The sequence below is a fragment of the Leishmania panamensis genome, assembly GCF_000755165.1.
Source record: "Leishmania panamensis strain MHOM/PA/94/PSC-1 chromosome 14 sequence".
NCBI classification, from domain to species: domain Eukaryota; phylum Euglenozoa; class Kinetoplastea; order Trypanosomatida; family Trypanosomatidae; genus Leishmania; species Leishmania panamensis.
The window spans coordinates 145,241-172,375 of NC_025859.1; the positions used below are offsets into that span (position 1 = coordinate 145,241).

General features: G+C 56.7%; 4 protein-coding genes across 4 annotated transcripts, besides 3 other annotated features; 2 read left to right on the forward strand and 2 right to left on the reverse strand.

Moving 5' to 3' along the window:
* Window positions 1-743: 743 nt before the first annotated feature.
* Window positions 744-2,285, forward strand: LPMP_140450 (cystathionine beta-lyase-like protein; the record flags this gene model as incomplete). The annotated part of the gene is made up of 1 exon (XM_010698977.1): window positions 744-2,285. One exon carries the CDS (start codon window positions 744-746, stop codon window positions 2,283-2,285), a length of 1,542 nt encoding a protein of 513 aa, XP_010697279.1.
* Window positions 2,286-4,006: 1,721 nt separating this feature from the next.
* Window positions 4,007-4,169: a repeat region.
* Window positions 4,170-4,773: 604 nt separating this feature from the next.
* Window positions 4,774-6,666, forward strand: LPMP_140460 (UDP-glucuronosyl/UDP-glucosyltransferase, putative; the record flags this gene model as incomplete). The annotated part of the gene is made up of 1 exon (XM_010698978.1): window positions 4,774-6,666. The coding sequence occupies one exon, from the start codon at window positions 4,774-4,776 to the stop codon at window positions 6,664-6,666; it is 1,893 nt and encodes a 630-aa protein (XP_010697280.1).
* Window positions 6,667-7,968: 1,302 nt separating this feature from the next.
* Window positions 7,969-9,244: a repeat region.
* A 7,808-nt stretch (window positions 9,245-17,052) lies between these two features.
* On the reverse strand, window positions 17,053-17,880 carry LPMP_140470 (hypothetical protein; the record flags this gene model as incomplete). Its single annotated transcript, XM_010698979.1, has 1 exon — window positions 17,053-17,880. The coding sequence occupies one exon, from the start codon at window positions 17,878-17,880 to the stop codon at window positions 17,053-17,055; it is 828 nt and encodes a 275-aa protein (XP_010697281.1).
* Window positions 17,881-22,140: 4,260 nt separating this feature from the next.
* On the reverse strand, window positions 22,141-22,971 carry LPMP_140480 (hypothetical protein; the record flags this gene model as incomplete). The annotated part of the gene is made up of 1 exon (XM_010698980.1): window positions 22,141-22,971. The coding sequence occupies one exon, from the start codon at window positions 22,969-22,971 to the stop codon at window positions 22,141-22,143; it is 831 nt and encodes a 276-aa protein (XP_010697282.1).
* A 3,214-nt stretch (window positions 22,972-26,185) lies between these two features.
* Window positions 26,186-26,620: a repeat region.
* Window positions 26,621-27,135: the final 515 nt, after the last annotated feature.

Genomic DNA, 27,135 nt, shown 5'->3' on the forward strand with positions numbered 1-27,135 from the left:
GTGTGTGTGTGTCGCCCAACGGAGAAGCTGTCTTCTTTTCCTCTCGTTCCTCTTTCATGTCTCGGAGAGTTCTGTCCGCTGCCGCCGCGGTGGCCGGTAAAACGGTCGCTTCTTTCCTTTTTATTATTACGCTTCTTCTTGGTGCTGTTCTTGTTAACACCGCCCACCAGCACACACACACACACCTTCCTCCCTCTCGAAGGGGGCGCGCGGCGAGTGACGAGGACACACCCGTACTCCCCTCACACACCCACAAAATGTGTCTGCGCGCCACCACCGCCCCGGCACGCGTCTGTTTCAAATCTTTAAAAAAAAAAGAGAAAAAAATGTCAACACACGCCGACCGATGGTGGGTTGGGGCGGCGGCCTACAGATACACTCATCACCACCACTTCTACCACTGCCTCTTTCTCTAGACGTGCAGTGTAAGGATTCCGACTAGCATCAAACATCACCTTCCCCCCTTGAGGATGCTTGGTCATGCCACTTCTCCCTCACCCCATTCCTCATCAATCTCCATCGTCTCCCCCCCCCCTCCTCCTCCCTCACCCTTTCTCTCTGTGTGCGCCGAAGCCACCCAGAGTGATCCACTCAGCAGCATCGCTCTTCCCATCTTCTTGGCTCCGCCAAGTGCCGACTCCCACACCTCACCCGCCGTAGTCATCGATCACTGCCGCACCCCCTCCCCCTTCCCCTCTCCCTCTCCCTCTCTCTCTATCCCTTTCTCCTCGTCCATCATCATCATGACCCAAATGGCAGCCCACACGACGACGCCACACGATGTATTGCCGGAGCCAGATCACTACAACGAGGACAAGTGCTGTTGTTGTCGCAAGAGCGAGAGCCAGATCGCCAAGCTCGTGGCGGAAAACCACCTCCTCAGGGAGAAACTGTCCCAGATGGATATGATGCACGCGATCAGCGCAGCCAAAACCTCCATCAACCGCACTATCCTGACAGCACTGGAGGAGGAGCGGCAGTACCTGGAGCAAGCGATGCTTCCCGTCAGCTACAAGTTCCCAAAAGAAGCGGACTACAGCGAACTCCCCACCTACCCAAAGCGCCCGCACTTTGACCACGCGGCGAAGCACCCCAGCACTCAGGTCGTCATCTTCGATGGCTGTCCCAACGACCCGTATCACCCGAGTTCGATGCCCATCTACCAAACCGCTACCTTTGTGCAGCCCGACATCGAGGAGTTCGGCCCGTACGACTACAGTCGTAGCGGCAACCCGACTCGAACAGCCATCGAAACCCTCGTTGCCAATCTCGAGGGTGCCCACGCTGCCTTCGCCTTTTCGTCCGGGATGGCGGCACTGCAGACGCTTGTGACAACGCTGAAGGCTGGCGACGTCATTCTTGCTAGCAGCGACCTTTACGGGGGCATGCACCGGCTCCTGACGCAGATCACCTCGCAACTTGGGATCAAAGTTGTGTTTGTGGCGGTGTGGGACACTGAGGCGGTGCGCAAGGCGCTCGTCGGGAACCCGGGGGCGCGGCTGCTGCACCTGGAGAGCCCCACGAACCCGCTGATGCGTATTGTCAACATCCGTGCTGTTTGTGAGATTGCCCACGCGCACAACGTGAAGGTGTCCATCGACAACACCATGATGTCGCCGCTCCGCTGCATCCCGCTCGCCCTCGGCTGCGACTACTCAATCCACAGCGCCACCAAGTTCCTGTGCGGCCACAGCGACACCATGTGCGGGTTCATATGCGTGAAGTCCGAGGAGGATGTGAAGCAGGTGGCCTTTCTGCAGAACGCGCAGGGCAACGCCCTCGCCCCGTTTGACTGCTGGCTGCTCCTGCGTGGCATCCGCACACTGTCCATCCGCGTCGAGAAACAGGAGCTGAACGCCATCGCGGTAGCGCTGTTCTTATCGCGTCAGGGACATGTCGTGTTGCGCCTGCACTACGCTGGTTTGAACCCCGCCACGTGCCCTCAGATCTCCTCCCTAACCGAGGAGCACTTCCACCTGCACCGCTCGCAGACTTCCGGCCCTGGCAGCGTGTTCTCCATCGAGACCGGGAGCGTCAAGCGCTCCAACGCGTTTGTGCGGGCTTGCAGGCTGTTCAAGCTCACCGTCAGCTTCGGAAGCTGCAACTCCCTGATAGAAATGCCCTGCCTCCTGTCCCACGCTTCCATCCCGAAGGAACAGCGTACACTGCCACCTGACCTGATCCGACTGTCGGTGGGTATCGAGCAGATCGAGGACATTCTTGCCGACCTCACGCAGGCCATCGCCGCCGCGGCCGCCATCGACGACAGTGACGGGTCCTGCTAAGCACACTGCTTTCCTGCCAACTTTTGGGGGGAGGGCACTCGTGGTAACGTGGAGAGAGATGGGGGGCTGTATGCGTGTGTGTGTGTGTGTGTGTGTGTGTCAGTGCTAATTGTACCCTATCGCCCTCCCCTCTCGTCACAACCTTCGTCGTTGCGTTGCCTCGGTGTCTGCATCGCAGACTCCTGCGGTTCAGCCTCTTCCGCCTTCCTCAGGTTCCTCTCTGCCTCTCTACATTCTCATCACGCATGGCAGCGCTGCGACGCCTTCTCTCCCTGTGCGCGCCACACCACCATCTCCAGTGCAACGAGTGTGTCCCTCTTACTCGATAGTCTCCTTTTGGGGGGGACTTTTTCCTCGCCTCCTCCTCCTCCTCCTCCCCCCCCCCTCGCCCCGCTTCCCGACTGTTTTTCTTCGACTTGTATTTTGTCTTTCCGTCGCCTCTTCTGATATGTTCCTCCGCTCTGTTTTTTGTGGGTCCGTCTGCCCAGCCCATACTTCACGCACCCCAGCACAGCGCGCACGAAGAGCTGCACACACACACACACACACACACACACACACACACACACACACACATGAGCAAGAGCTCCCTTTCTCCGCTCGCTCTCTTCTCTTGCTCGCTCGCTCACTCTGTCTTCCTTCCCTTTATCCCTCTCTCTCTTTTGGTCTCCCGCTGATACACATCGACATGCGGAGAAAGCAGTGGTGGAGGAGTGGCCGTGAAAGGGATGACACGAAGGTCTTGGTAACCAAGCAAGCAGTTTAGGTAACTAAACACGCTCAAGTGTCGTCTCCCCACGTGAAACAGGACAACTGCACAGCTGAGCTTGTCAGTGCCGCGCTCGGTCTCTCCTCCAGCATTGTCGTCAAGCTGTCCTCCTTCCTGGTTCATCTCCATCGTTGTGGTGTGGTCGTATCAGGCCTTGTTTTTTTCTTCTTCGTGGCACCGACGCGCAAGGATACAGCGATGGGAACAGTGCCGTGTGGGTGTGTGGGTGTGTGTATGGAGAAAGACAGAAAGAGAGAGGAGGGGGTGTCGCTCAGCCTCTCGAAGTCGCTGCTCGTCTCCCACATCTCCCTATGCATCTCTTCTCGTGTACTTTTCTCCTTTTCGTCTCCTCACATTTCCCATCCACCCCCTTTCGGTCGTTCTCCACACAGATACTCTTCTACGCTTCTCTGACACTCGCTCTTATACGCCGGCTTCGCAAGCAAAGACATCATGTATGCACTCATGCCTGCACACATACATACACGCACAAGCTCTCTCGCTCCTCTCGTGTCCCCCCCCTCCCCTTGTGTTCGTAGTGGCGGCGGTGATGATGGTGTGTTTTGTGCGGCGGCTGAGGCGGTGGGGGTGGTCTCTTCTTGCTTCTTGGAGCTTCTCATGACATCTCCTGTGGGATGTTTTTGTTTGCTTCTTTTTCTCCTCTTCTGTGCTCGTGGCGCTGTTGTGCGGCACTTCACCTCTTTTTCTTCGGACTCCTCCTTTCTTCTTTCGCTTTTGTTGTCCTCCTCGATGGCATGGCTGCTGCCCCCTGGCCGCTCTCCCCTGGCTGCTGCCCCCTGGCTCCCGCCTTCTACTTCATTTTTCTCTTTGTTTGCAGACCGCCTGTGCAGCCCATGTGCGGGGTTATACACATGAAGTGTGCGAAACCCGCGACTCCGGTCATCATAATAAGCCAAACAATAGCGGAGAAGTCACAGAGAGAGAGAGACACACGTGTCCATCCTCTGCCATACAACACAGGTGAAACTCCGCTCTGCCCCGGCTCAGTCATCGGAGCACGGCCCCTGGCTCAAGCTCTACCCACCCACCACCACCCCACAGCCGCTCCCATCGTGCTGGTCGCCACCTGGTGCATTCCATGGGGTGGCTCGAGCACGCGTGGAGTCATCAGCGTGTGAGAGCGCGCCCATGGGGAGGGAGGCACAGGCAGGGCAGCGTCGGCGGGCCATGCGCAAATCGACATGAAGTGGGTGCCGCTCACCAACCCGGGCTTAACAGTGACACGCACCCGTCGGCCCTACTCACCCATCATTGGTTTGTCGACTTACTCATTTCAGCTCTCCTCTGCTTCACCCATCCTCCCCTCCATGGCCGCCTCTCAACCCAACGCATCATTTCACTTCGTGTACGAACACACACACACGCACGGGCATCCGCACATCCCTCACAGGGTCGACGCCCTCCTGTTTATCGTGAATAGACTCGCTCAGGCACCCCGTTGTTCTCCTCTTGTGCCCGAGCCTCCTTGCCTCTCTCTCGTGCTCCTTCCAGGAAAAGCAAACATAGCCACCTGGTGAAGAAAACAAGAGGGGGAGTGACTGCAGCCACGTTTGATGGAGCATCCGCTCCACCGCCGCCCCCCTCGTCGTTCCCCTCCGCGCGCATCTCCAACCCCTTTGCCTTTGTTGTTGTGAAAAGGAGGCCCGGCAAGAAAAGAGCCTCGCGTCCTTCACACGCACCAAACTCGCTGCCTCACTCATGAAGGCAGCGCCACGCTTTACTCGGGCGGCGGTCCTGTCCCTGCCGCTCATGTTGCCGCTGCTCGTCGTGCTCACGGCATGGGAACCGCCCGTGTCGAAAGCTCAGGAAATCGCCAATGAAGAGTCTAGCGTCTCTGGCACAGCGTCAGTTACCATGCCGTGGCACATGGCTCCGTCGGCTCCATCCCTGTACCGTGCCGCCGATGAGGCGCCGCGCCTGCACGTCGTCGTCATGAGTATACCGCTGTGGGGTCATTTCAAGCCCCTCTGGACAATCGCGGAGGAGATGGCGTATCGTGGTCACACAGTAACATGCGTGGTGGAAAAGCCGATGTGGTGTGAGACGCTGCTGCGACACAGCCAACACACAGCGCCGCTCGTGCTCGCAAACACCAGCGCAGCGACGTATGCAAAGCCGATGGTAGAGGGCAACGGCCCGCTCGATGTTCAGTGTATCGTCATTCCAACCTACAAGGAAGTGTTCACTGAGCGCAGCTTTCATGCCATTACCAGTGAGAAAATCTCCACCCTCATGTCCTTTCAGGTGCTCTTTGACCACATGTTCAAGCACCACGAGTTAGCGTTGCCAGACTACATACGGGTGGCGCAGACCGTCCATGCCACTCTGCCCCTCACGACGCTCCTCTGCGACATCGCTACCTACGTGTGCGCCGGCGTGGGCCGCAAGATGAACCTTCCTGTGATCAACGTGTTTCCTCTCACCGGACAGCTGACCGTTGGCCTGCAGGCAATGTTGCCAGCTGTGGGACTGGGCTTCCCGCGTCACATGACCCTCCGTGCCCGCATCGCTAACTTTGCCTTCAAGCTCGTCGTTGCCGCCTCCGGGGCCAGCGTTGTGCGCGACCTCAACCGCGTACGCGCCGCCAATGACGTCCCACTGCTGCGGGACAGCTACGACCTGGCGGCCATGTACGGCCCAATTATCGCTCCCATTTTGTGGGGTCTTGACATTCCGCAACCCCTCTGTCCAAACATCCACCAGGTCGGTCCGCTGAACACCCGTGATCAGCGGCAGCCCTACCGCCGGCAGGACCTGCCGCTTGACCTCGCCGCTTTCATGGACGGCTGCTCGCAAGGTGTCATCTACGCAAACTGGGGCACCCTCGGCTTGCCAGACCCGGAGGTGGAGGATCGCTTGCAGGAGGCACTCATTGAAGCTGCCCCGCTCTGCATAGTGTGGAAGCGGCGCACTGCATCAACAAGGCCACCGCCGCCGGCCGCTCGCTTCTACGTTACGTCCTGGCTGCCGTCGACTATAGCGGTTCTGAAGCACCCGAACACGCGCATGTTCATCACGCACTGCGGCGACAGCTCTGTGCTGGAGTCTGTCGAAGCGGCGGTGCCGGTCGTCGGCTTCCCACTCTTTGCCGATCAGGCGGATGTCTGCCAGCGCGTCAAGGAGGCGGGCATTGGCACTCCTGCCAGCGAAACGAAAGCCTTCACCCGCGCCGGCGTCGTCGCCGCTATTGCGGCTGTCGATAAGAACCATGACGCCATGGTGCGGCAACTGCACAAGCTTCGCGCCGTCGCCGCCGCATACGGTGGCCCACAGCGCGCTGCTGACATCATCGAGAGTCGTCAACATAACTTGCTCATTCACCGAAACACAACCCTCGAGGTGTGTACGAGCTTATCGGGTCCACTGCGAATTGAGTATGCCCTCATCGTGTGGTCGGCAGTTCTGGTAGTTGGTGGGCTAGTGTGGATGTACATACTACGGCGTGTGTGTAGGCGGTGGTCACCGACCTCCGCAGCGTGGTCGATGCTCTGGCGCTCAATTTGGTCAGCGAAAGGCAAACGCAGAACACACGCAGCGCCGTCGCGCGTGCAGGCTGTTCCACGGCCATACAAGGCCTATAAACAGCTTTGAGTCCTGAGGTGACAGCTCAAACAACGTGGCCAACATCCAGTTCGAACACGGATTGTTGCGCGACTAGGTTTGAAGAGGGAGGAGGTGGTGGGATGAAAAGAGTGTGATATAGATAGCTGGCAGCTCCTGCTAAGTCGCATGCGCTTCTTCAGTATTCCTCCACAATTGAGGGGGACACATTTCGCCGCGCCTTCGCTACACTCGTGGCCCTCGTTTATTCTTTAACCAATCGCTTGGCCAGGACCGGGCCTCGTCCCACTAGCTGTGGCGAGGGATAACATCGCCGGGACACTGGTCAGACAAAACCCCAGTATCCTTTTTCTGGGAGAGAACACACGCAGACAGTATGCTGCTCGCAAGACAGACCGTGGCACGCTCTTGCACCGTGGCAAGTGTGCTTACGCTTAGTGGCGGGGACCCTTCGTTGCGCAGTCCGTGTAGAGAGAGTGTGATGCGCTCAACCCCGCCGGGCAACGTGATTTTGTCGGTGGGCTTGCTTTCTCCCAAGCTGGGAGCTGCGATCCCGCCTGGTGGCACGTTGACTGGAACGGAGGTGAGAGAAATATGCAAACTATACTGTAGCCGAAAATAAAAACTGCACGCATCATGAACTCATCGAAACATATCGTATGTTATGAAGCACGAAGGGCGAAGAAATTATTCCCACATGAGGGTAACACGAATAGTGTGCACCGTTAAAGATACCAATGGCTTGCTTTTGCGCATGGGAAACATGGAGGAAATACTTTAGCCCCACGCAGCTAAAAAGGGCAGGGCATCCCAATGCACGCATGGTGTCATCGCGCCTTTCCGCCCGGTGCGCGCGGGGTGGGGGGTGCCCCCCTCTCCACGGGGGGGCGGCGCGCGGCCGGTCGCTCTTTTTTTCTGGGCCGCGGGGGCGCCCCCCCGGGACCGCAAAAGCGGGCGCGCAGGGCCAGGCCAAACAACCCGCGCCGCCAGCCGCACCAGCGGACCCCCGCCTCCCCCAAGGGGACGAGGCTCTGGAAAACACGCGGAAGGCACCCGGACCCAGAGCCCATTCCGGCCCCCGCCCAAGCCGGGGGGGGGCACGGCAACGTTCGCGCAACAGAAAGGTACGCAGCCCCAAATGATTCAATGGAAGTCGCTGGATGGAGGCCCGTTCGTCGGAGGGGCCATCGTCAAGATGGTCTTCCGTTGCCTCGCGCCGTGGATCGGAGGCATTTTGCACGCCCCCTCCCGCCACGGCGAGCCCCCGCCGCATCGCGGGCACCTTTGGAGGCTTTCCTTCGCCTCTCTGGGAATATCAATCTTCCCCCCCCCCCATCTCCGCCGCGCCCCGAAGAATAGCCAGACACCGCCGACCAGCTTGCGGCCCTGTTTGGCGATGCGGGTTTCATGCTGGAGAACGCGCCGGACACACCTTCACGACCCAGTGCGGCACAGCAAGCGCACCGGACGTGTCGGGGCGGCCAGTTGGCGCACCAACCGCACAGCGGATAGCAAGCACAAGTTCTCCACTTCTGCTATCACTCCGGTTCGTAGAAGCCTACAACCCCCACCTTCCCGAGGCTGCTTTACAGCTGAAAAGGGGCAAATTGGGGTCATTTCGGTGAGGCACTAAAAGCTGCGAGGCCGTTGGGAAAAGCCACTCTGGACGAGCACAAAGCATCGTTCAGCTCTGCCCCCGGTGCGCTGTCAAGCGCAGTTGTTCACATGGCTGTCGAACTCGTGGGGTTGTGCGGTGGCCTGCTGGGACGGACGCCGCAGACGAGCAAGCCGCAGATGCACAATCAGCTTGCCACGCCAACCCGAACAACCACACCTTCCGCACACCAATTACGCAAGCATGAGGGGAACCACGTCATCAGGCAAGTCCAAAAGGACGCCTTTGGCCGACGGATACCAAAGGCCGATCCCGGCCACCGCTCCGTGGCTGGTGCTGCGAACGGCGCGTGTTGCACAAACTTTCCCTCCTGTCCATCAGGCGCCTCCCACCACTGATGGTCGCCCTGAATACACCATTAGTTGCAAGCACCGCTTGCTTGCGCAAACCCTATTCCACCGCCAAGCCAACCCCTCAGCCCCCCGACATTTTCACCATCGCCGCCCACTGTTTTCCCCTTCCCTGGCCATGATTACACCCGGGCCAACCCCCTCCCCCATCCCAGAGGCGCAAACACCCAGCCCACCCACCATCCCCCTTTTCCGCCCGGCCTGCCGACGCACAAGGGCCACCGACTTCACCACCTCCTCCTTACCTTTTCTCCGCCGAAGACACACCGAGCACGTGCGTTCGCTCTTTTCTTTCCCCCCCGCCGGGGTATGGCGTGACGGCGAATTGGAAGACAAAGAGGCGAAAGGAAACAGACCTCCTGCCCTCTGGCAAAGAGCCCGAGGCAGCCCTGGCGCGTCTCGAAGACCGCCGGGCAGGATGGCATCCTCAGGGAGGCGCTGCACCACCTTCCCCATAAGGCAAAAGCGCGAATTTTAACTCCCATTAACTGGATGCGGATCGCCCACCTTGTTCCCCAACAGCGGAAGAACGTGCACGTTGTACCGCCACCAAAACCCGGGAAACCACCAGGGCAATCTCCGTCGCACCGGCCAATTAGTCCCACCTCTTGCGTCTCCAAACTTATGCGGCACATGGCGTTAACGTGCTTATTTCATGCGCGGCAGCCCCATCTACGCCAACATGCGCATGGGCGTGGCTGCGCCAAGAAAATGGCGCTTTCCAGGATCACAGGGACGGTCGAGATACATAAAAATATCCATTACCACGTGATGATCGGCAAGTTCCTTGGCAGGGAGCAGCAGGCAACCCACCGAGCAATGCAGGCGTTAATAACCGTGGTGGATTTTAGAAAAGCCTTCGACAGTGTGTATTCCCTGATTCTTGCGAAGAGACCACAGAGTTTCCCCGGCACTCGTTTTTGAAGCACTGGCTCCGAGGCTTCCTTGCACACCGCTATGCGCAAGCAAAGCTTTGAAACCCATTGGGCAAACAGTATGGCCTAAAGGCTGGTGACCCCAAGGCGCCGTTCTTGCACTACAACCATCCCCCCTGCAAGCCACTCCTCTCCCAGAGTTGTTGGTACCCTGGTTTCCTGACGTGCAGTTCGGCATGTACGCAAACGACCTGGCCATCGCTATTCTATGTCGTGGGCGGAATTCTGACGTAAGGATCGGCAATGCGGTCCCAGAAAAAGTGGCAGCGCGATCGAAAGACAGCGGCATGCAGATAAACCTGCACAAAGGCGAAGCCCTGTTTCGCACACCCCCGAGCCACACGGACGAAGAGAAAGTGTTCGACCCACTTCGCCTCGGAGGGCACGGGGTCCCTGTTTCACTGTTCGGTGGAAAAGGAATCTCAAGCTTCTTGGTCTTCAATCGGGCCCCAGAGCCAAACACAACGCCAATGTGACACACTGGCAAAAGCAAGTAGGGATGCCGTTGTGTCGTATTGAAAACCACCGATTTTACCCCCCCCCCCTCGCACGATATGAGGCAATTTGTCTCTGGCCATGGCGATCCCAAGCTGACGTATGGCTCTGCAGCTGGATGGGGGCAGTGGGGGACACGGAAAAACTCAAATTGATTAACCAGAGCGCTCGTCCTCACCAACTTGCCACTGGTCTTCCCTTTTCTCCTGATGAGGAATCGGTGCTGTTGGAGCCCGGCCCCTTTCCCATAAAATCAAAGTGTTGCAAAGACGGTTCGCGCTCCGCGGGCGATGAAAGTTCGCGGGGGCTGGGTGGGCCCGCCGGCCACCCCCTAAGCCCCCGCCGGAAAAAAAACATTCCTCGCCGGCGTGTGGGGTGGGGGTGAGCGGCTTTGTTGCCGGGCCGCCTCTTGGGAATGGCCTCCCCCCACGCACCCCAGCGCCGCGCGTTTCCGCAGGGCGTGTCTATTGGCATTGATTCGCTTTAGGACCATTCACACATTGGGGAAGAGGGGAACCTTTTTGTTACAATACACAACGTGTCCACGGACACCCCCCGTGGTCCCCCTAAGGCTTCCTACGTCATACCTTTTTGTGGCGGCGCTAGTGTCACCGGGCACTTTCCGGCCCCCACCGCCATTCCGCCACACACACCCTTGGCACGACTTCCTGACGAACCATCGCCGAGGACTGCGACCCTCTCGTCAGCAGCCGCAGGGTGGAGAGCATTGCTATGCGCAGAGATCTTCAGAATCTCGCCCTTCCCATTGAGGAAACTTCGCCGAGATAGGAACAGTTGCTTCCCCGCGCAGCCGATAACCAATCCCTTCTGGCCGCTCTGGGTGCAGGCCCTTTTCGCCAAACCCCAGCTGTTGGGGGAGAAATCTGGTCTTGCCCACTATTCTTGGTGAGCAACGGATGGGAAACTCACCTCCGGTTTGGTATGCACACGCAGGGGTTCCCTTCAACGAGGTGGAAAATACGGCCGCGGCTGAGGCGGCCTATGGTGGTCCCTACGCCTCACCCAAAATCAATCCTGGATACATCATTGGCCTTCGCTCCTTCCTTAAAAGAGTGCCGGTTAACGAATAGAGGCCACAACTAAGGTGAGGTGCGCGCATTGCTTCCGTTTGTGCGGCGATCGCCTTCCGGGCCCGCCCCCGCTAGGCCCGCTTACCGGGGAGCCACCGGCCCCCTCGGGGGGTGCCGAATTGCGGAGCGTTTTCCGCAGCGAACGCCCCCGCTTCTGTCGGCTTTTTTTGGCCGAGGTGCTGCGCCAACCGTTGTCGTTTGCGCAATCCATCGCAGGAACAGGCCGCTGCTTTACGCAGTGCGCCGTCAACGGGGAATGGGGGGCAAAGATATCATCGCAGAGCCCGCGGATTCCAGAAACACGCCCATACCGTAGAATCGCCGTAAGCAACTTCCAGGTGTTACAAAAACACGCGCCGCCTACGCACAGTGACGGACCCCTGCTGGTGGGTAGAACCTGCGCGTGTCCGTTCTTCGGCCGTGCTTTCCCTCAGTAGTGGGTCGGGGGGGCCTTGTAACACCGCGCCCGCCCGGCCCGGATGCGCGCCGGGAAAGGGCGCCGCCGCGTATTAGGCGTTTTAAATACTCGATCCGGGAGAAAGCCAAGCCACAGGCCCTTTTCCCGGAGAGGGTGGGTCGATCGGCCAAATGCCCGCGCGCCCTTCCCTCACAGGGCGTCAAGGCGAAGCACCGCCACTGCGGGAATGCAAAGTCGTAAGCTCTTCCGACGCTTTCTTCACCCGAAGCGGGCCATTCGATTCGCAGAGGCCGCGCCGGCCACCTTCCCCGCCCCCGAACAAGGCCGGAGAATGAAAAGTTCGGTGCCCCAAAGTCCTCAAATTTTTGACGAATGATGAAATCACCCCTACCCCAAAGCAAACCACCCGAAAAGAGGAACAGGACCCCCCCACTTGGCCTAGCTGAAAGCCGGGGAAAGCAGAAAAGAAGGCGGAGGTTCCGACCCTTTTAGAAAAAATATCATTTTTTCAAGGTCCAGCGAACAAAAATAAAATGTCCATTTTGAGGAAAGCGTCGCTGGAAAAAAAGTGGTGGCGACCCTCGTAAGGAGAAAAGCGGCCCAAATCAAAAAACCCCAAGAGACGAGACAGTCCCAAAGCGAAAACCGCCCCGCCCCCATAATCCCACGTAATCCCCCAGATGCCAACCCAAAAAGTTTTAAAGAGAAGTACATTACCAGACCATTTTGTGGGCAAGAGAATCTTGCATTTAACCAAGCTATTGAAAGGAAATGCGCGAATATCATAGCTCCTTCTTCCGACTCTTGTTTTTCCCGATTATCGGGCACAAGTTTTGCCAAAGCAAAAAGATCAGGCTCCCAGCACAGCCCCCGGGTCACCCAAGCATTGCGTCCTTGTCTTTTCCCAGACCACGCACCGCAGAGAGTGCCTTCTGATCTTTTCGTCGACGTTGGGTTTTGTTTGGCGATCGCCCGCTCAGTTTGAAGGGGCTCTAAAACAAGACGCGGGGAGGAGAGGCGGCTTCTTTTTTAGCCGCGTTCCGCTGTCTCCTTAAAAAGTCCCGAGCTATTTGCACCTGATTGGACGGGTTGCAACGGGTTTCCCACAAAAACATGCATGAGGACGCAGCATGTTTGATGGGTCTAAAGAACCACCGCGAATCAGCAACAATACATGGCAGACGCGGTGATGGTTTTTTTTCTTTTCCCTTTCAACCGCATCTGCCATGCTACCAATTGAAAAAAAAACCTTGAAGGTTTTCCCTCTTCCCCTTCCAGTGAATGAAAAAAGATCCACTTTTAGCCGCACAAGTCCGACGAGTTTATCTTGCCGACTCGGGCTTTTAAAAACACCGATGCCGGCAAGGGACCCTTCGGGCTCTACCTGGCGCTGGCCTCCGGGAAAATGCGACCAAATACTCATGAAAGAAACTGGCGTGGGTTATCGTGTTTTTTTTTTTTCTTGTCCTCTGGTATTTTGTTGCCTTTGTTCGATACCTTTGGCTTCCGACGACGTCCACAGGTGCAGTGCTCGAGAAATTGTTTTAACCGCTATCATTAATTTTGAAGTGTTTTTCGGGAATTCTGGTTCCGGAAATCTCCGCTGGGGTGCGTGGGGTTGTGGGGGCGCAATTCTCGGAGAGGTCAAAAAGCAGAAAACACGACCCGCGCGCACGTTCCGGCGCCATGGCGAATGCAGCCGTTAGTGCGCCAGTGGTGGGCATGATTTTCGGCCAAAGAAACCTTTGAATATTCCTTTTGAACATATAAGACCTTTTCGGCCCCCTTTTCGGAATAAAAGCTCGCGATTTTTTTTTCACCTTTTTTCACCAAGGGCGTTGTTGATTTTTGGCTTCGGCATGCCGCCACTGTTTTTGGTTTTGCGTGGGGGTTTTTCGTTCCTCTGCGGCTCAGTTGTTTGGCGTTTCGGAAGGTCTTTTTTTCGCGAGGGGGCTTCGCGGCGCGTGGTTGGGAATTCTTTGCGCGGAAATCATTTGGTGTGTTGTGAGCCTGTGGTGTTTTGCCGATGGGTTTGGGGGCGGTCTGTTGCTTTGGGGCGCGCCACCTTGCTTGCCTTTTCGCGGTCCTGCGCGCTGGGGATTCTTTGTCTCAATTTATGTTTTCAAAGGCCGCGGGTATCTCAAAGAGGTTTCGTTTCTGGGCTTGTGTGTGTTTTCGGCTGCTTTTCGGGTGTTCCTGTGGGGTCTGGCGTGTGTTTTGGGAACCCCGGGTTGCGCCAGGAACGCTTGGGGTAAGGGAATGGGATGGGCTCAGCCCCGCCTTCAGGCAATGAAAAGCCTCCCTGCACAAAGCGCAGTGCAGCATCTTCGGCTCCCCCTTTTCAAATGGTACACCGCTTCGGACTCTCTACTGCAGCGGTTTTTCTCCACCTTGTGACCCTATGTTTTCTTTTTTCACTTTTGTGTTTTTTTTTTGCCAAATCCAAACCAAGGTACTTTGAGTTCACAGTGCTGGGGATTTTTTTGAGACTTTCACCTGCACAGGCTGGTTTTAAGTGTCAATATCTCTTTGCATCCTCGTCATTTTCTTTGGGGTGATGCGGGTCATGTTTCGTAGATCTTTTTAAAGTTGGGGGAGGGGGGCTCGGGAATTTCCTTCCCCTTTTGTTTGTTTCCGGTCAATACAAGCTTCTTCGCCATTTCTCTTTGGTTCTCCTTGCCCTTTTTTGCTGCTTCTGGGTAATCTTCCTCGTTGCTTTTCACTGGCATCTTGTTTTCCTGCCTTTTACTTCGTCATGCTTCCATGTGAATGGTTGGGTTCCCGAAGCTGCCTCATCTGCTGAGTGAAGCGCGCGGTGTGCTTCTATTCTGTGCCATATCCTTTTTTTCACTGGTGTTTTCCTTCGTTTCCTGGGTGCTTTGAGCTCTTTCTGAAGAGAGGGACTGGCGGGCTTTGTGCCTTTTCTAAAACTTGAGTTTTGTTTCTCGCTTCTTATGGTTTCATTTCTCGCAGAGGAACTTTCACACTTTTCCTTCTGTCTCTGTCAGATAGCGTTTCCTCTGAGCGCTTTCCCTTTCATGGTGTGTTCGCCTCTCGGTGTCATTTTCTCTGCGGATGCTTTCTGTTGCGGGTTCGCTTGTGTGTTCCTTCTCTGCATTCCGGGTGCTCCTGCTTCCGCCATGTTCTCCGGCTTCCTTGCCCTTCGGTCATCCCCCTCTTTGCGTGCAGCCCGCTTTTATCAGTTCTTTGTCGCTCTTGCCTTGCTTGTTGGTTTTTTTCAGGGGTTTCCGGGTGCTTCTCTCTCCCCTCTCCGCCGGCGCGTTCGGTCTCGGGGGATGCTCGTTTCCGCGTTCCTTGTCTCACCCTCCGGGGACGGAGGTTTCTGCCAGGTCGTATGTTTTCCTTGTATTGGCTTTCGTGCCCTCTTTGGTTTGTCGCTTCCGTGTGCGCGTTGCGTTCGTGGTTTGCCGCGTTTTGTGGCCCCTCGTTTGTGTGCCCGTCCCTTGGCTGTCCTTCCAGGGTGTGGCTTTGGCGTTTCCTTTTGAACGTGGCCGCGCGGGAGGAGGGCGGCGTGCTTCCCGCCGGTGGCGCAGGGCGGCGCCCGGGGCCTTGGGCCGTGCCCCAGAGACCACGAGGGGCGGGCCTTTCGATGGGGGGGGGGGAAGGCGCTTTAAGGAAAAAAGGAAAGCCGCCCGACGCGCAAAAAGATGTGTCAGCCACCCCCCCGCCCGGGAGGGCTCATGTGCGAACCCCCTTGCTTTACTTCCCGTGCCTTGTGCGCTGTTGTCCCTGTCGCTTTGTGGCTGCTCATGGGGTGGTGGCGGGGGGAGGCTACGAAATACGTTGTTGTGCGTGCTCTGCGGCCGCTGGGGCGCTTGTGTGGCCGTCCCCCGTTGCTCTTCAGCGCCTCTTTTTTTCGACTGGCAAAAAGAACCACAAAAGAGACAGAAACGCTTCTCCAGTTACCTTGAGAGTTTCTCTTTGCCACTGTCCTAGCCGAGGGTGTGCGACAGTAGTTGATCCGGTAGACACACGCTTACGTATTCATAGTTTTCTGCGGAGTAGGGGATAGGGGTTCACCCGAACAAGCTGCTGTTGGCGCGCACCGCTCTGTAGTCCACCACCTGTGCGAGACTGATGTATCGCGTGCGCGTGCACTTGTCCCTCCTCTTTGCCTATCGAGGTCGCCTCCATCGCGCGGGCCAACGGAGGTCTCCAGCTCGACACGGAGGGGCGCCGGGAAGAAGGAAAGCGATGACGGCAACTGTGGCGGAGGTTGTACGCGCGGCGTGCCAAAGCCATCGCCACGACTGGCATCAGGAAAATACATGTACGGTGGTAGAATCAGCTGTAGGGTCTTTGTGACCAGTGCGTGCGCATGCGCGTGTGTGGTGACCCGGTGGGGACGGTGGCGGCAGCCGACCCCGTCTACATGCGAAGTGAAGCGTTTCTCGACCTTCACTAGAAATGCACCGTACACTTCCCAAGCGCGTGACTTCACTCACCCGCGATGGAGAGGAAAGAACTCACCGACATACACAAATTCGGAATGCTCGCTCAGCTTTGTTACTACTTCTCGCCCTTTTCCGAAGATCAAGGAACGAGCAAAAGGGCGCAGCAGTTGACTGGACACCATTTTGATCGCTTATTTATTCAGATACGTTTTCTCTTTATTGGGTGTGTTCCTGGCATTTGCTACCGAGGAAGGTCAGTCAAAACAACAAGCAAAAGCGGTAGTGGGAGACAGCGCAAGGCACTACAAGAAAAGAAGGGGCTTGGAGGAGACGTAGCAGCGACAAAAAAAACGCGCGCGTGTATGCACACGCTTGAGAGGCGCTGCAAGACCTCTCTCTTCCGCTATTCTCGCTCTCGCCCACATAGCGCGAAACAACAAGAACGAAAAGTTGAGGCCTCGCAGTTGCGCGGGTGTGGTGCAAAGGCGCGCAGGAGATGCACCCATGCATATAAAGAAGAGAAAGGACGTCGGACAACAAAATGAAAAACAACACCAGGGAGTTCTGGGAGACGCCATAGATATCGCCGTTGCGAGGCCCAGTGTGGTAGGAAGAGCGAAAAAGAAGGAATCCCCAGCGGCGTCATCAAAGAACACGCGCGAAGACAGCTGGCTTAAGAATGACGAGAAGGCGCGAAAAAGCAAAGCGAGGACTTGGCAGAGGCGTACGTGGACGGCAGGCAAAGAAAAACAAACACGCTTGTTAGCGGGTCATTGAGTTAGAAGAAAGAAGAGAGGGGGACCGAGAAGAGGGAGCTCGAGGGGAGAACGAAACAGAGCACATATAGTGCGTGGGTAAAGGCAGGCACTCGCACTCACGCCCGACGTTGAAAGCTGCGTGAGAGAGCCGAGCTTCTAGCGCACAGCCCTGCCCCAATACCCCTTCCCGTTCCCCTTTCTTTCCCTTCTCACGTCATTGCACCTCCCTCAAACACTGAAGAAGCGGCTCGCCACCTTTCGTGTGACCGTGGCTCTCGCTTACTCCTGCAAACGCGCCTCGCTGAGCTGCTTCTGCTCAGTCACCAGCGACTTCATGCGACTCTCGAACATGTGCACGTACAGCACGGTGAAGGTGAACTGAAGAGCGTGCAGGACGAAGGCGGCCATGGACAGGGCAAAGGACGAAGAGAAGTCGCAGTAGTCCCTTACGCGCACCTTGCGACCGACGATGGTGGTGCTGTTCATGGTGAGGATGCTGCGAGCGTACACACCGACGCTGAGGGCCCAGGAGATGAGGATGGTGATCCACACGGAGAAGGACCACGCGCACAGCACGGCCGTGTAGTTCTGCAGGCATACGACAAGGGCAATGCCAATTATGTTGACGAGGGAGTAGCATACAGCCAGCACAGCGAACGCGGCCGCACCGAGCATCATAGTGAGGGTCACTGGCGACGGGAAGCCCTTGTCCGCGATACCACGCGCAGTGTACCACTCCTGCGTGTAGAAGGAGGTGGAGCCGCACTTTCGCGCGCCCCACAGCGAGTAGCAGAACGGCCTCGAGCCCTCGGTGACCGACACGTTGAGACCTGCGCTCACGGCCCTCAGGTCTGCGCCGATCCTGATGGCCCTGGTGCCGTCGACCTTGAAGATATCCGTGACGACGGCGGCGATGAGCAGCGCGAGGATGGCCACCTGCATCACCGCAGCGAGGGCGATGAACATGCGCTCTCGGTAGGGAATATAGAGAACTGTGCGGCCACCGATCTTCGACTTGCGGCGGTGCAGCGAGGACGGCCGGCGAGACGTGCGGAGGGAGCTGATCTCCGTGAGGGCCTCGCGGTTCATGTTTAACTCACTCGGCATGACTGATAAAGGGAAAAAGGGAGGAGCAAAGCGGAAGTCGGAGAAGGGAGAGTTGAAGGAAGAACAAGGTGAAGTGGAATTGGCGGTGCGCGTATGTAACTCAGAACTACGACTGAGACCTCGCTAAGAAGAAGAGAGTGAGTGAGGAGGAGAGTGCAGGGAGTGGCACAGGAAAAGAAACACCCCAAAAGAGGATAAGGCAACACGGTGTTACAACGTCGTTGTCGCTTGTGGGTAAAAAGTGGAAAACGCACATAAATCGGTGAAATTGAGAGGGCGAGGAGAGGCGGAGAAAGCGATGGCGTTTGTGTGAGTGGCTCATGACGAGATCAGAGAGAGAGAGTGTGTGTGCGCTACAACGCAGAGTCGCTCACACTCGCAACGCGAACCTGCGCAAGCGCGCATTACAAGCAGGAGACGTCAAACCACACCACTTGCCCGATAGCAAGGATGATGGGGCGGCAGAACGAGTTCCCTAAACGAGTGCATCTGGGCGTCCTGACCAGGTGAAGTGCGGGAGGATGAGAGGCGAGAAAATGTTTCTTTCATCCACATCACCGTATGGGCCTCGTTTGATATGGCGGAGGTGCAGCTGTGTTTTTTTTTTTCTTTGCTCCAATTCAGTTGCGGAATGCGGTCTTTGCCTGCCTCGTCCACTTGTCGTACGTGCTCTCTTAGGCGCCGAAAAACGTAGCGGCTTCTCCCTCTTCCTCGGTGCCCATCCTTGAAAACGCACCCGGACGTGGCCGAGGAAGGCTGTAGAAGCAGGATGAGGTGAGGCTATGAGAGGAGAGAAGCTGCCGGGTCGAGGTGTCCCTCAGCAGACTTGCTTTGTGGCGACTACTGTGATGTGTTGTGTTCTTTCTTTTTGCGGGGGCTTGTAGAGGCGTCGGCAGTTTCTTTCCCTCTGCACCGCCTTCCCGCACACCGGCATTGATACGAAGCGGTGAGTAAAAGTCAGCTGGTGAGGAAGAAGCGAGAGGAGATGACGCACGCTGGCATGCACAGACACACCCTGATACAAGGGTGCACTGCGAGGGAGGGGGGGCAGAGGGAAGTGTACAGGCAACTTCTATGCTTGCTCGGACACAAAGACACATACACACGCACGCGCGCTCAGAAGAAAACAACCAAAAAGGCAGTGCTGTTCAGCATTTTCATTTACTTTTGATTCTTCTTCTTGCGCTGGTTGAGAGGGAGCTTTTCCTGTGCCGCCTTTGGGATAAATTCCCACCACACACACACACAGGAGGAGGAGGAGGGCGAAGGTCCGTCGCAAAACAAAAAAGGAGGAGGGGGGGGGGACAACAACAACAGCGATACACTTCTCGAGAAGGGGGGAAGTCAGGGTGAGAAAGAGAGAAAAGTGAACGTATAGACAACGTCACGCACTACAAGAGACCAGAGACACACACACACACACACGAACAGAAAAAGGAAAAGTGGTGAAGAGAGACGGAGGGGAAGCTTCAGAAACGTCATTCCCTACAGAGTCGCATGATGGTGGGTGGGTGTGTGGGGTCAAGGCGGAGGAGGGAATGAGGGAAAGAATCAAAGCAAAAGGGAACGCACAAAAAGGTTGTCAAATTTGTGTGCAGACGTTTCTCTTCACGGGGGAGGGGGTCATCTCCATCTTTGCGCGTCTCCACAAGCCTTACAAGAAGGACGCAGGAGACATTCAGAAAAATGAAAAACAACCACCCGTACGTCAGCGTAGATGCCAAGTACACACAAACACACCTGCATAGACACACGGACACGCACACATCCATTCAGAACCGCGGTGAGCGCAAGTTTGTGTGGGTATCCTGTGTTAGACTGCGGGATACCATCAAGTCACTCTGCTTTTTTTTTTTTGCCTTAGCGTCTTTTCCTTCTCGACAAATCACCTTATCAGCAGATGAGCCAAAAGAGAGGAGGTGTATGTGCACAACAGGGGGGAAAAGTCTTCGGAAGAAACTGACAGCAACCACTGAGGGAGGAAAGAGAATACGAGGGGAGAAAGAAACAACAACAAGCGATCAGAGAAAAAAAAATAATAATATGGAGTTAGCTAGAGAGAAAGCACATACACACACACACACACACACACGAGGGAGTGGGGTGAAGCTCAGAGAGAATGAGACTGAAAAAATGCAGCGAAAGAGTCAGGGGGAAAGACGACGGCACACACACACACATACGCATGCCTATACACAAGAGCAGAACAGAATCAGCCCCAACAAACAAGTCTTAGCTTACGCGGATATACGTTCTCCATTTGCTTTTCTTTTGCTGCTGAAAGGAGGAGAGAAGGAGCCGCTTTCTCCATTACTTCCTTTTTTTTTTTTCGCTCCGTGAACTCTCTGGTCATTGGAGCCCGTCGCGCACACTCTCTGTGTACGTGCCTTGCATGCACTTCGTCAGCATTGTTTCCACCCTCGCATACCTTTCAGGCACAACCTTGTGGAGTAAAAGAATAGAGAGAGAGAGGGAACCGGGATGCAGAGCGGTACACGTCTCCGTGGTGTACCCACTCATCACGCACCAAGCCCCATTACACCTTACAGTCTCGTGGCTTTACACACGCTCAGCGGGTGTTTGCAGACACACATACACGAGCATGCGCAGAGACGCGAAATTCTGTTGTTTGCACTTTTCCTCTTTGATATGAACAACAGGTGCCCCACTCTCCTTACTTGTGCTTGCCGTTGCACTTGGCAGATCTGCACCGGAATCACCTCCCCCCTCTTCCTCTATTCCTCTCTCTTCTCTGGAGTACCATCGCTCTCTTAAATTGTTTTCGTTCACTTGCTTCCAAAGCGCAGCGGGGAAATAGTGCCGAGCGGAGAGGGAGAAAAATAGAGAAGAGGAAAGAAAGAGAGAGGGAGAAGCACAGAGGCCAGAGGGTGCTGGGATTTGGGAGCGGGGGGGTCACCGGAGGAGGGAGTTGAATGGAGGTACAAGAGAAGGGGAGGGGGGGGGAGGAGAGAGAAAAGGAGAAAAAGATAGACAAAGCGAGGGAGTGGAAGGAGACACACAAAAAGGAGGAAAAACAACAGTCGCTTGAGTGTCCATCCCTTAGTTTACTAAAACACAAGGAAATTACTGTCTTAGTACCCTTTCTGTGAGTGTACGTGTGCTGTCTCTCTCTCTCTCTCCCTCTCTCGCTGTGTCTATGTGTGCTCTTTTTTGTTCATTTATCTGGGGACTGGCTCTCAAGGCGCGCAAATTCATCCATGGGCGTGTGTGTGTGTCTAGTGGAGGGGGTGAGGGCGGAGGGATGAGGAGTGGATCGTCAACAACACTGATCGGCCCCACTACCGTCTCTCTTTCTAAAGAGGATCCTCGAGAGAGAGGGAGAGAGCGAGCCCATCGTGGCGCGGGGGGAGACAGGCCAGATGCGTGAAGGGAGGACCCAACAAAGGGGGATAAGAACAGTAAACTCGAGAGGAGAACAAAGTCGAGGTGGAAAGAGAGAGAGACACACACGCACACAGGGTCAAGTAGGTAAAGGAAACGATGTATACAAATAGAAAAAGGAAAGGGAGGGAGGAGACGCGTGCACACACGTACGGAGAAAGGTTAAACACACAGAGAGAAAGAGCGCGAGAAAGAAATGGGCGACTATGATTCTCCTGCCCTGATTCGTTGGTATTTCACCGGGATGAGGGTTTCAATGGATAAGAGATGGAGGGGAAAAGGAGGAAGACTGGTACAAGTGCGGCGCTCCTCCCTGGCGACGAACCTGAGCACGAGAAGAGGACGGGGAGACAGGCAATGCTGGTTCAAGAAAGGAGAGGGGAGGGCAGGAAACACTGACCGAAAAGTATACGAGCACGTCGAACCGACGGAAGGAAGGCAGGGAAAGAGAAGGAAGAATGACGAGGCGATCCCAGCCACCAACGCTCCTGCTCGTCCCTCTTCCCCTACTCCCCGTGTGACACCCTCCCTCCCTTGCTCCCTATTTCAACCCGCTCGCACAGCAGTAGGCGTTGCATACATTCACGTGAACAAGAAACCCACGTTCCCAACGACAACCCACCCCCATCCTTTTCCCCATCCCCGTCTTCTCTCAAGAAAAGACAGGGAATTCACATCTCGCTGAGCTCTCCGACACGTCTTAAAAATAACAACTGCCTGCTGCTTGTGAGCCGCGCCTCACCATCACCGTCTTGATTTCCTTAGGGGTGACCTCTCCGCGCGACTTCTCCGCCCATCCTCTGCGCAACACAACAGCAAAGAAAGTAACCGAACAGACTAAACCTACTCGGCCATCTCCTAGGAGCGGTCGTGGGGTGCCTCGTTGAGCTGCTTCTGCTCAGTCACCAGCGACTTCATGCGACTCTCGAACATGTGCACGTACAGCACGGTGAAGGTGAACTGAAGAGCGTGCAGGACGAAGGCGGCCATGGACAGGGCAAAGGACGAAGAGAAGTCGCAGTAGTCCCTTACGCGCACCTTGCGACCGACGATGGTGGTGCTGTTCATGGTGAGGATGCTGCGAGCGTACACACCGACGCTGAGGGCCCAGGAGATGAGGATGGTGATCCACACGGAGAAGGACCACGCGCACAGCACGGCCGTGTAGTTCTGCAGGCATACGACAAGGGCAATGCCAATTATGTTGACGAGGGAGTAGCATACAGCCAGCACAGCGAACGCGGCCGCACCGAGCATCATAGTGAGGGTCACTGGCGACGGGAAGCCCTTGTCCGCGATACCACGCGCAGTGTACCACTCCTGCGTGTAGAAGGAGGTGGAGCCGCACTTTCGCGCGCCCCACAGCGAGTAGCAGAACGGCCTCGAGCCCTCGGTGACCGACACGTTGAGACCTGCGCTCACGGCCCTCAGGTCTGCGCCGATCCTGATGGCCCTGGTGCCGTCGACCTTGAAGATATCCGTGACGACGGCGGCGATGAGCAGCGCGAGGATGGCCACCTGCATCACCGCAGCGAGGGCGATGAACACGCGCTCTCGGTAGGGAATATAGAGAACTGTGCGGCCACCGATCTTCGACTTGCGGCGGTGCAGCGAGGACGGCCGGCGAGACGTGCGGAGGGAGCTGATCTCCGTGAGAGGCTCGTGGTTCATGTTGAAATCGCTCGGCATGGTTGCGAGAGGGGGTTGTTTATTGTCGGTAAATGTGTATCTGTGTGTCTGCCAGCGGGACTGGGAGGCGAAAGTCTTGACCAAAAAGAAATGAGTGGTGTGGCGGAGGAATGAGGGCGGGGGGAGGGAGGGGAGAGAAGGAGTGCGGTAAGGGTGGAGCGCGAAAGGGAGCTGCCGTGCTACGTGAGTTGCAGGTAGTGCACGAGGAAGTAATGCGTATATATATATATATATATGTATGTGTATGGATTGGGTTGGATGGTGGAAAAATTCCATAAGCAAAGGGCAGATGATGTGTGCACGCAGATGGAATGGTGGGAAAGACGGAGGGCGATGTAGGCAGAAGTGGAGATGTACGAGGCAGGGTCCAGTGATTTACTGCAGTAATTTACACGAGAGAGAGAGGCCGTCCCATCACTGGTTGTCCACCACAGGCATACACAGTCACGCACGCACATACAGGACGAGGTGGGAAGCGTACATCTGCACAGCACTTGCATGAACCCATCGCGTTATTCCTCGATGTAAGTGGGGATGAGGAGCAACGCAGCACAAAGAGGGGTGCGGTGGGGGGAGGTGACGCTGGGCGGAGGAAGGCAGCTGCTAGTGTGGTTGACATCCGAAAAAGGGCGTCTTCCAGCACATTGGCATGACCGCACGAGCAGAACAGTGGCCGCGTTTGGACGAACATCAACGTTTCTTTTTTTTTTTTCTTTCGCGCGGCATCTGTACTCTTCTGTTTCACGATGAGCATAGGTGGACACGAATCCATGCTTGGCTTATTCAGATGTTCGATAGGAGGAACGAAGTTGAGTGATATAAATCAGCCACCAAAAGAACTCAGGTGCCGCAGCGTTAGGGAAGAAGAGCTAAAGGAGAGCGAAGTATGAGAGATGCGATTGACTTTCTACCCCACTGGTCGCAAGCGTGCTCTGCAATGGTATGCTTGGACGCCAAGCTGGACCTTCCATCCCTCGCACAGATAAGGAACTCCACTTGATGTGTGATACTTGCCTGCTTAGCGTGCACATGACCACGTATGGGGCAAGTGACCCACACCTCCGTCAACCTATCCAGTCTCACCAGGTCCGACCTTTCTCGAGCCTCCCGAGTCGCTCGTGGGCTATTTGCCGAACCACGGTCCGCGTCACCAGTTTACAGTCCTATGAGGAGGCACGCCGTGAGTGAGGTGTAGACAAGTTAGTGTGGCCCCTAAAAAGAAGAAAAAGTATGACGAAAGGGTATAGGGCAGGGAAAAAGTACTGCCTTTTCACACCAGCTGAGAGTACTGCGTGTGTGTGTGGGGGGGGGGGGAGGGGGGGCGGCGTGGATCATCCGATTGCAGGCAATGGACAATGGAAAAGCATTTTGGGTCGTAGCGTGTGTGCGAGAGTTCTGTTCTTCCGTATCACACGTGACTTAACCACACAAGGAAAAGGAAATTACGCGTCCAAATCAACCCGTGCATCGGACACAAGGCCGGCCTCAAGGCATTCGCTAGTCTGTGTCGCGAGGGGACGTATTGGAGGCTCGCTCTGTATGGGGGTAATCGCTGTCAGGCCGAGGCGGAGTTCATGGCTGACGGTGAAGGCACGCTCTTATCCCTTACACACTCCAGAAAGCGTGGGTTTGTTGCCCACGAGAGGATACATGTAGGATCTGAGAGGGACTGCGTCGCAAAGGGAGCCAAACACTTGGGTAGCTGCGCGTGCTTCAGCCGCGTCCTCTTATCGATCACCAACCACGACGGCCCGCTTTGTATCCTGGTGGATACAACAACCACCCCGACCAGCGAGTGACGAATCTGTCTAGACGTTACATACCTGCCCTCGTCGGCTGCGCAACACCAACTCGGCGTGAGCAGTGGTCGATCGCGCGCGAAAATCAGTTCTTCATCTGGCGCAACGCTGAAGGGCTCAGCTGTACCTTTATGCTCGAGTGCGATGCGCCATCGGCTCAGCTCTGCCCCGACCCTTCGGGCTTCCTTCAAATGCTCCCAATACCGATGAACGGGAATCGCCAGCGCGCGCAGCGAACCACAGTTTCCCCACGAAGGCCTTTAGCTGTGCCACAACGAATTGGAGGAAATCGGCTGAATTCGTCTCTCGGGGACGCCCTTGAGGACCTTTGGACCCACAGCCACACATCGTGTGCGGAGGTCAAAGTGAACGCCCACAAAGGTGCAAACTCGTGCGCACACCGTCTCCCTCTCGTGTTCAGCGTGGACCGCGATGGCACCACCGCCCCTTCCCCTGCGATTTGCAGGTTGTCGGTCCATGCGAGGACTGTTGTCTGTGAAGAGGCCCATCCATACATCCGTGTAGGCGGGACCACGCCCACGGGCGGCCGACGAGTGCGCGGGCATTATCTAGGGACTAACGCGCAGCCCCATTCGGCAGCGCTCGCATCTCGTAGCACGAGCCGGTCCCATCGCGGAATGAAAATCAAGCGCGGAGCTGCCGCGGCAGTTGTGCCTGGGGAAGCAAACACGTCAAGTCGCACGTCTCCCCCAACCCGTCGGCAGGCTCTGCCAGGGAGCCTCTGGTAGCGGCATGTGGGGCAGACAGCCGGCGTTCTGCAATGGAGCATTGAGGCGGCGAGGCTACACAATAAAACGCAGCTGCGGGGCAGCAGGCTTCTCCTCCAGCACTCTGAAAGCCGAGCGCAGTGAGTCCACGATCTCTGTATCGTCGATCGTTTTTTCGTCCACACCCACGGCCACCAACGGCGCTGCCCACCGCTGAGTAAAAGGCGTGGGTGAGGAGCTGTGGGTGCTGCCTTTACATCAGCCCCCAGGCTAGCCACACGCTGCTGCACCCCCGCTCGCCTGCAGCGTCGTATCGGAGCGCAACGCAACGCTGTCATCCTGCAGGCGTGCAGAGGAGTGAAACATTCATCCGCAGGCACCGGTACGGGTGTGCGAGCGCTAAGCAGCAGTGTGGATGTCTGGCCCTTGGGGAAGGAGGGAAAGGGGGGCATCAGTAGGCTTTCGTCGAAGAAGGAGCTACCCGGCCACGAGTCGCCCACCAAAGGAGCGTTGGGAAACAAGAAGACCCGAGCCTCCTCGCCAGCAGCATCTTCTGGCGAGCATATCGAACGACTGTCCCCTGAACCACTCGCTGCGCGGGGGAGGGGGAAGCGCCGAATCACGACGTCGCGCTTGCAGATCGCGTTGTCTGGTATTCGGGCCAAGATGGTATCCATCGCTCCAGCCCTGATGCAGTACACGCGAAAACCGCAAACCATCAGCGGAAGGTTGATCCTCCTGTGCTGGGAGGAGAAAGAGCGGCGTTTGCCGGGTAGAGACCTCCCACAACAGCCGTTGCAGGTGTACTGGGATCTCCCATCTCCACTCGCCGAAGTCGATCACTAGCCCGTCGAGAAAAACAAGTAGAAACGGCTTGGCCGTCGTCCTGATGATGTTGTCCTACCTGCACGCAGCTCTCCACATGATTCGGTACACTGCGCAGAGGAGTGGAGACGCGACCCCCTCCCCCCACAACGATGCCGATCAGAGACTCGCTGGGGATGGATAGGGCCTGCTGCGCGGTTCGAGGACCCCTCGCTCCTTTGATCACTGCATCCAGCAATTTGAGGTAGTGGACCGGCTGTCCAAGCTTGGAGGACACGCTGAGATGATGGTGCAGGTATGTGTGCTTGGCAGACGGGGTAGCCTGCAGACTCACCACAAAGGCCGCGGCAGTCTCTTGATCAACAGGGCGGCAGTGGAGCTCGATAAAAGTGGCAGACTTGTTGCCCAAGAAATTGATGGTGCCTCCATGGCCGCTTGGCGGAGAGTCCCTGGTACAGGGCCACAGGCAGCGGTGGGGTGCAGCCTTCGACATAGAAGCAGTGGTGGCGCACTGCTGGCGCGCGATGAACCCACGTGGCGCCCTCAAGTCCCTCGAGGGAGCAAGCTGCCTGGCTTGTTGCCCGAGAAGGGGGCAGCGCGCCTTCCTACGAGGATCCGCGCGAGGCAAACCCCATCGAGCCTCCGCACGAGAAGGGTGGCGCTTGGTTGGCTGCGCTGTCCTCCTCCTCTGTTTTCAAGACGACTTCCCCGGGGTCTGGGGTGGGGTGGAGGGGAGTTAAGCCCCGTCGTCACTGGTGGTCTACGGTCACATCCTCGTCCGTGGCCACGGCCGCCTCGTCCTAGACCGTTTC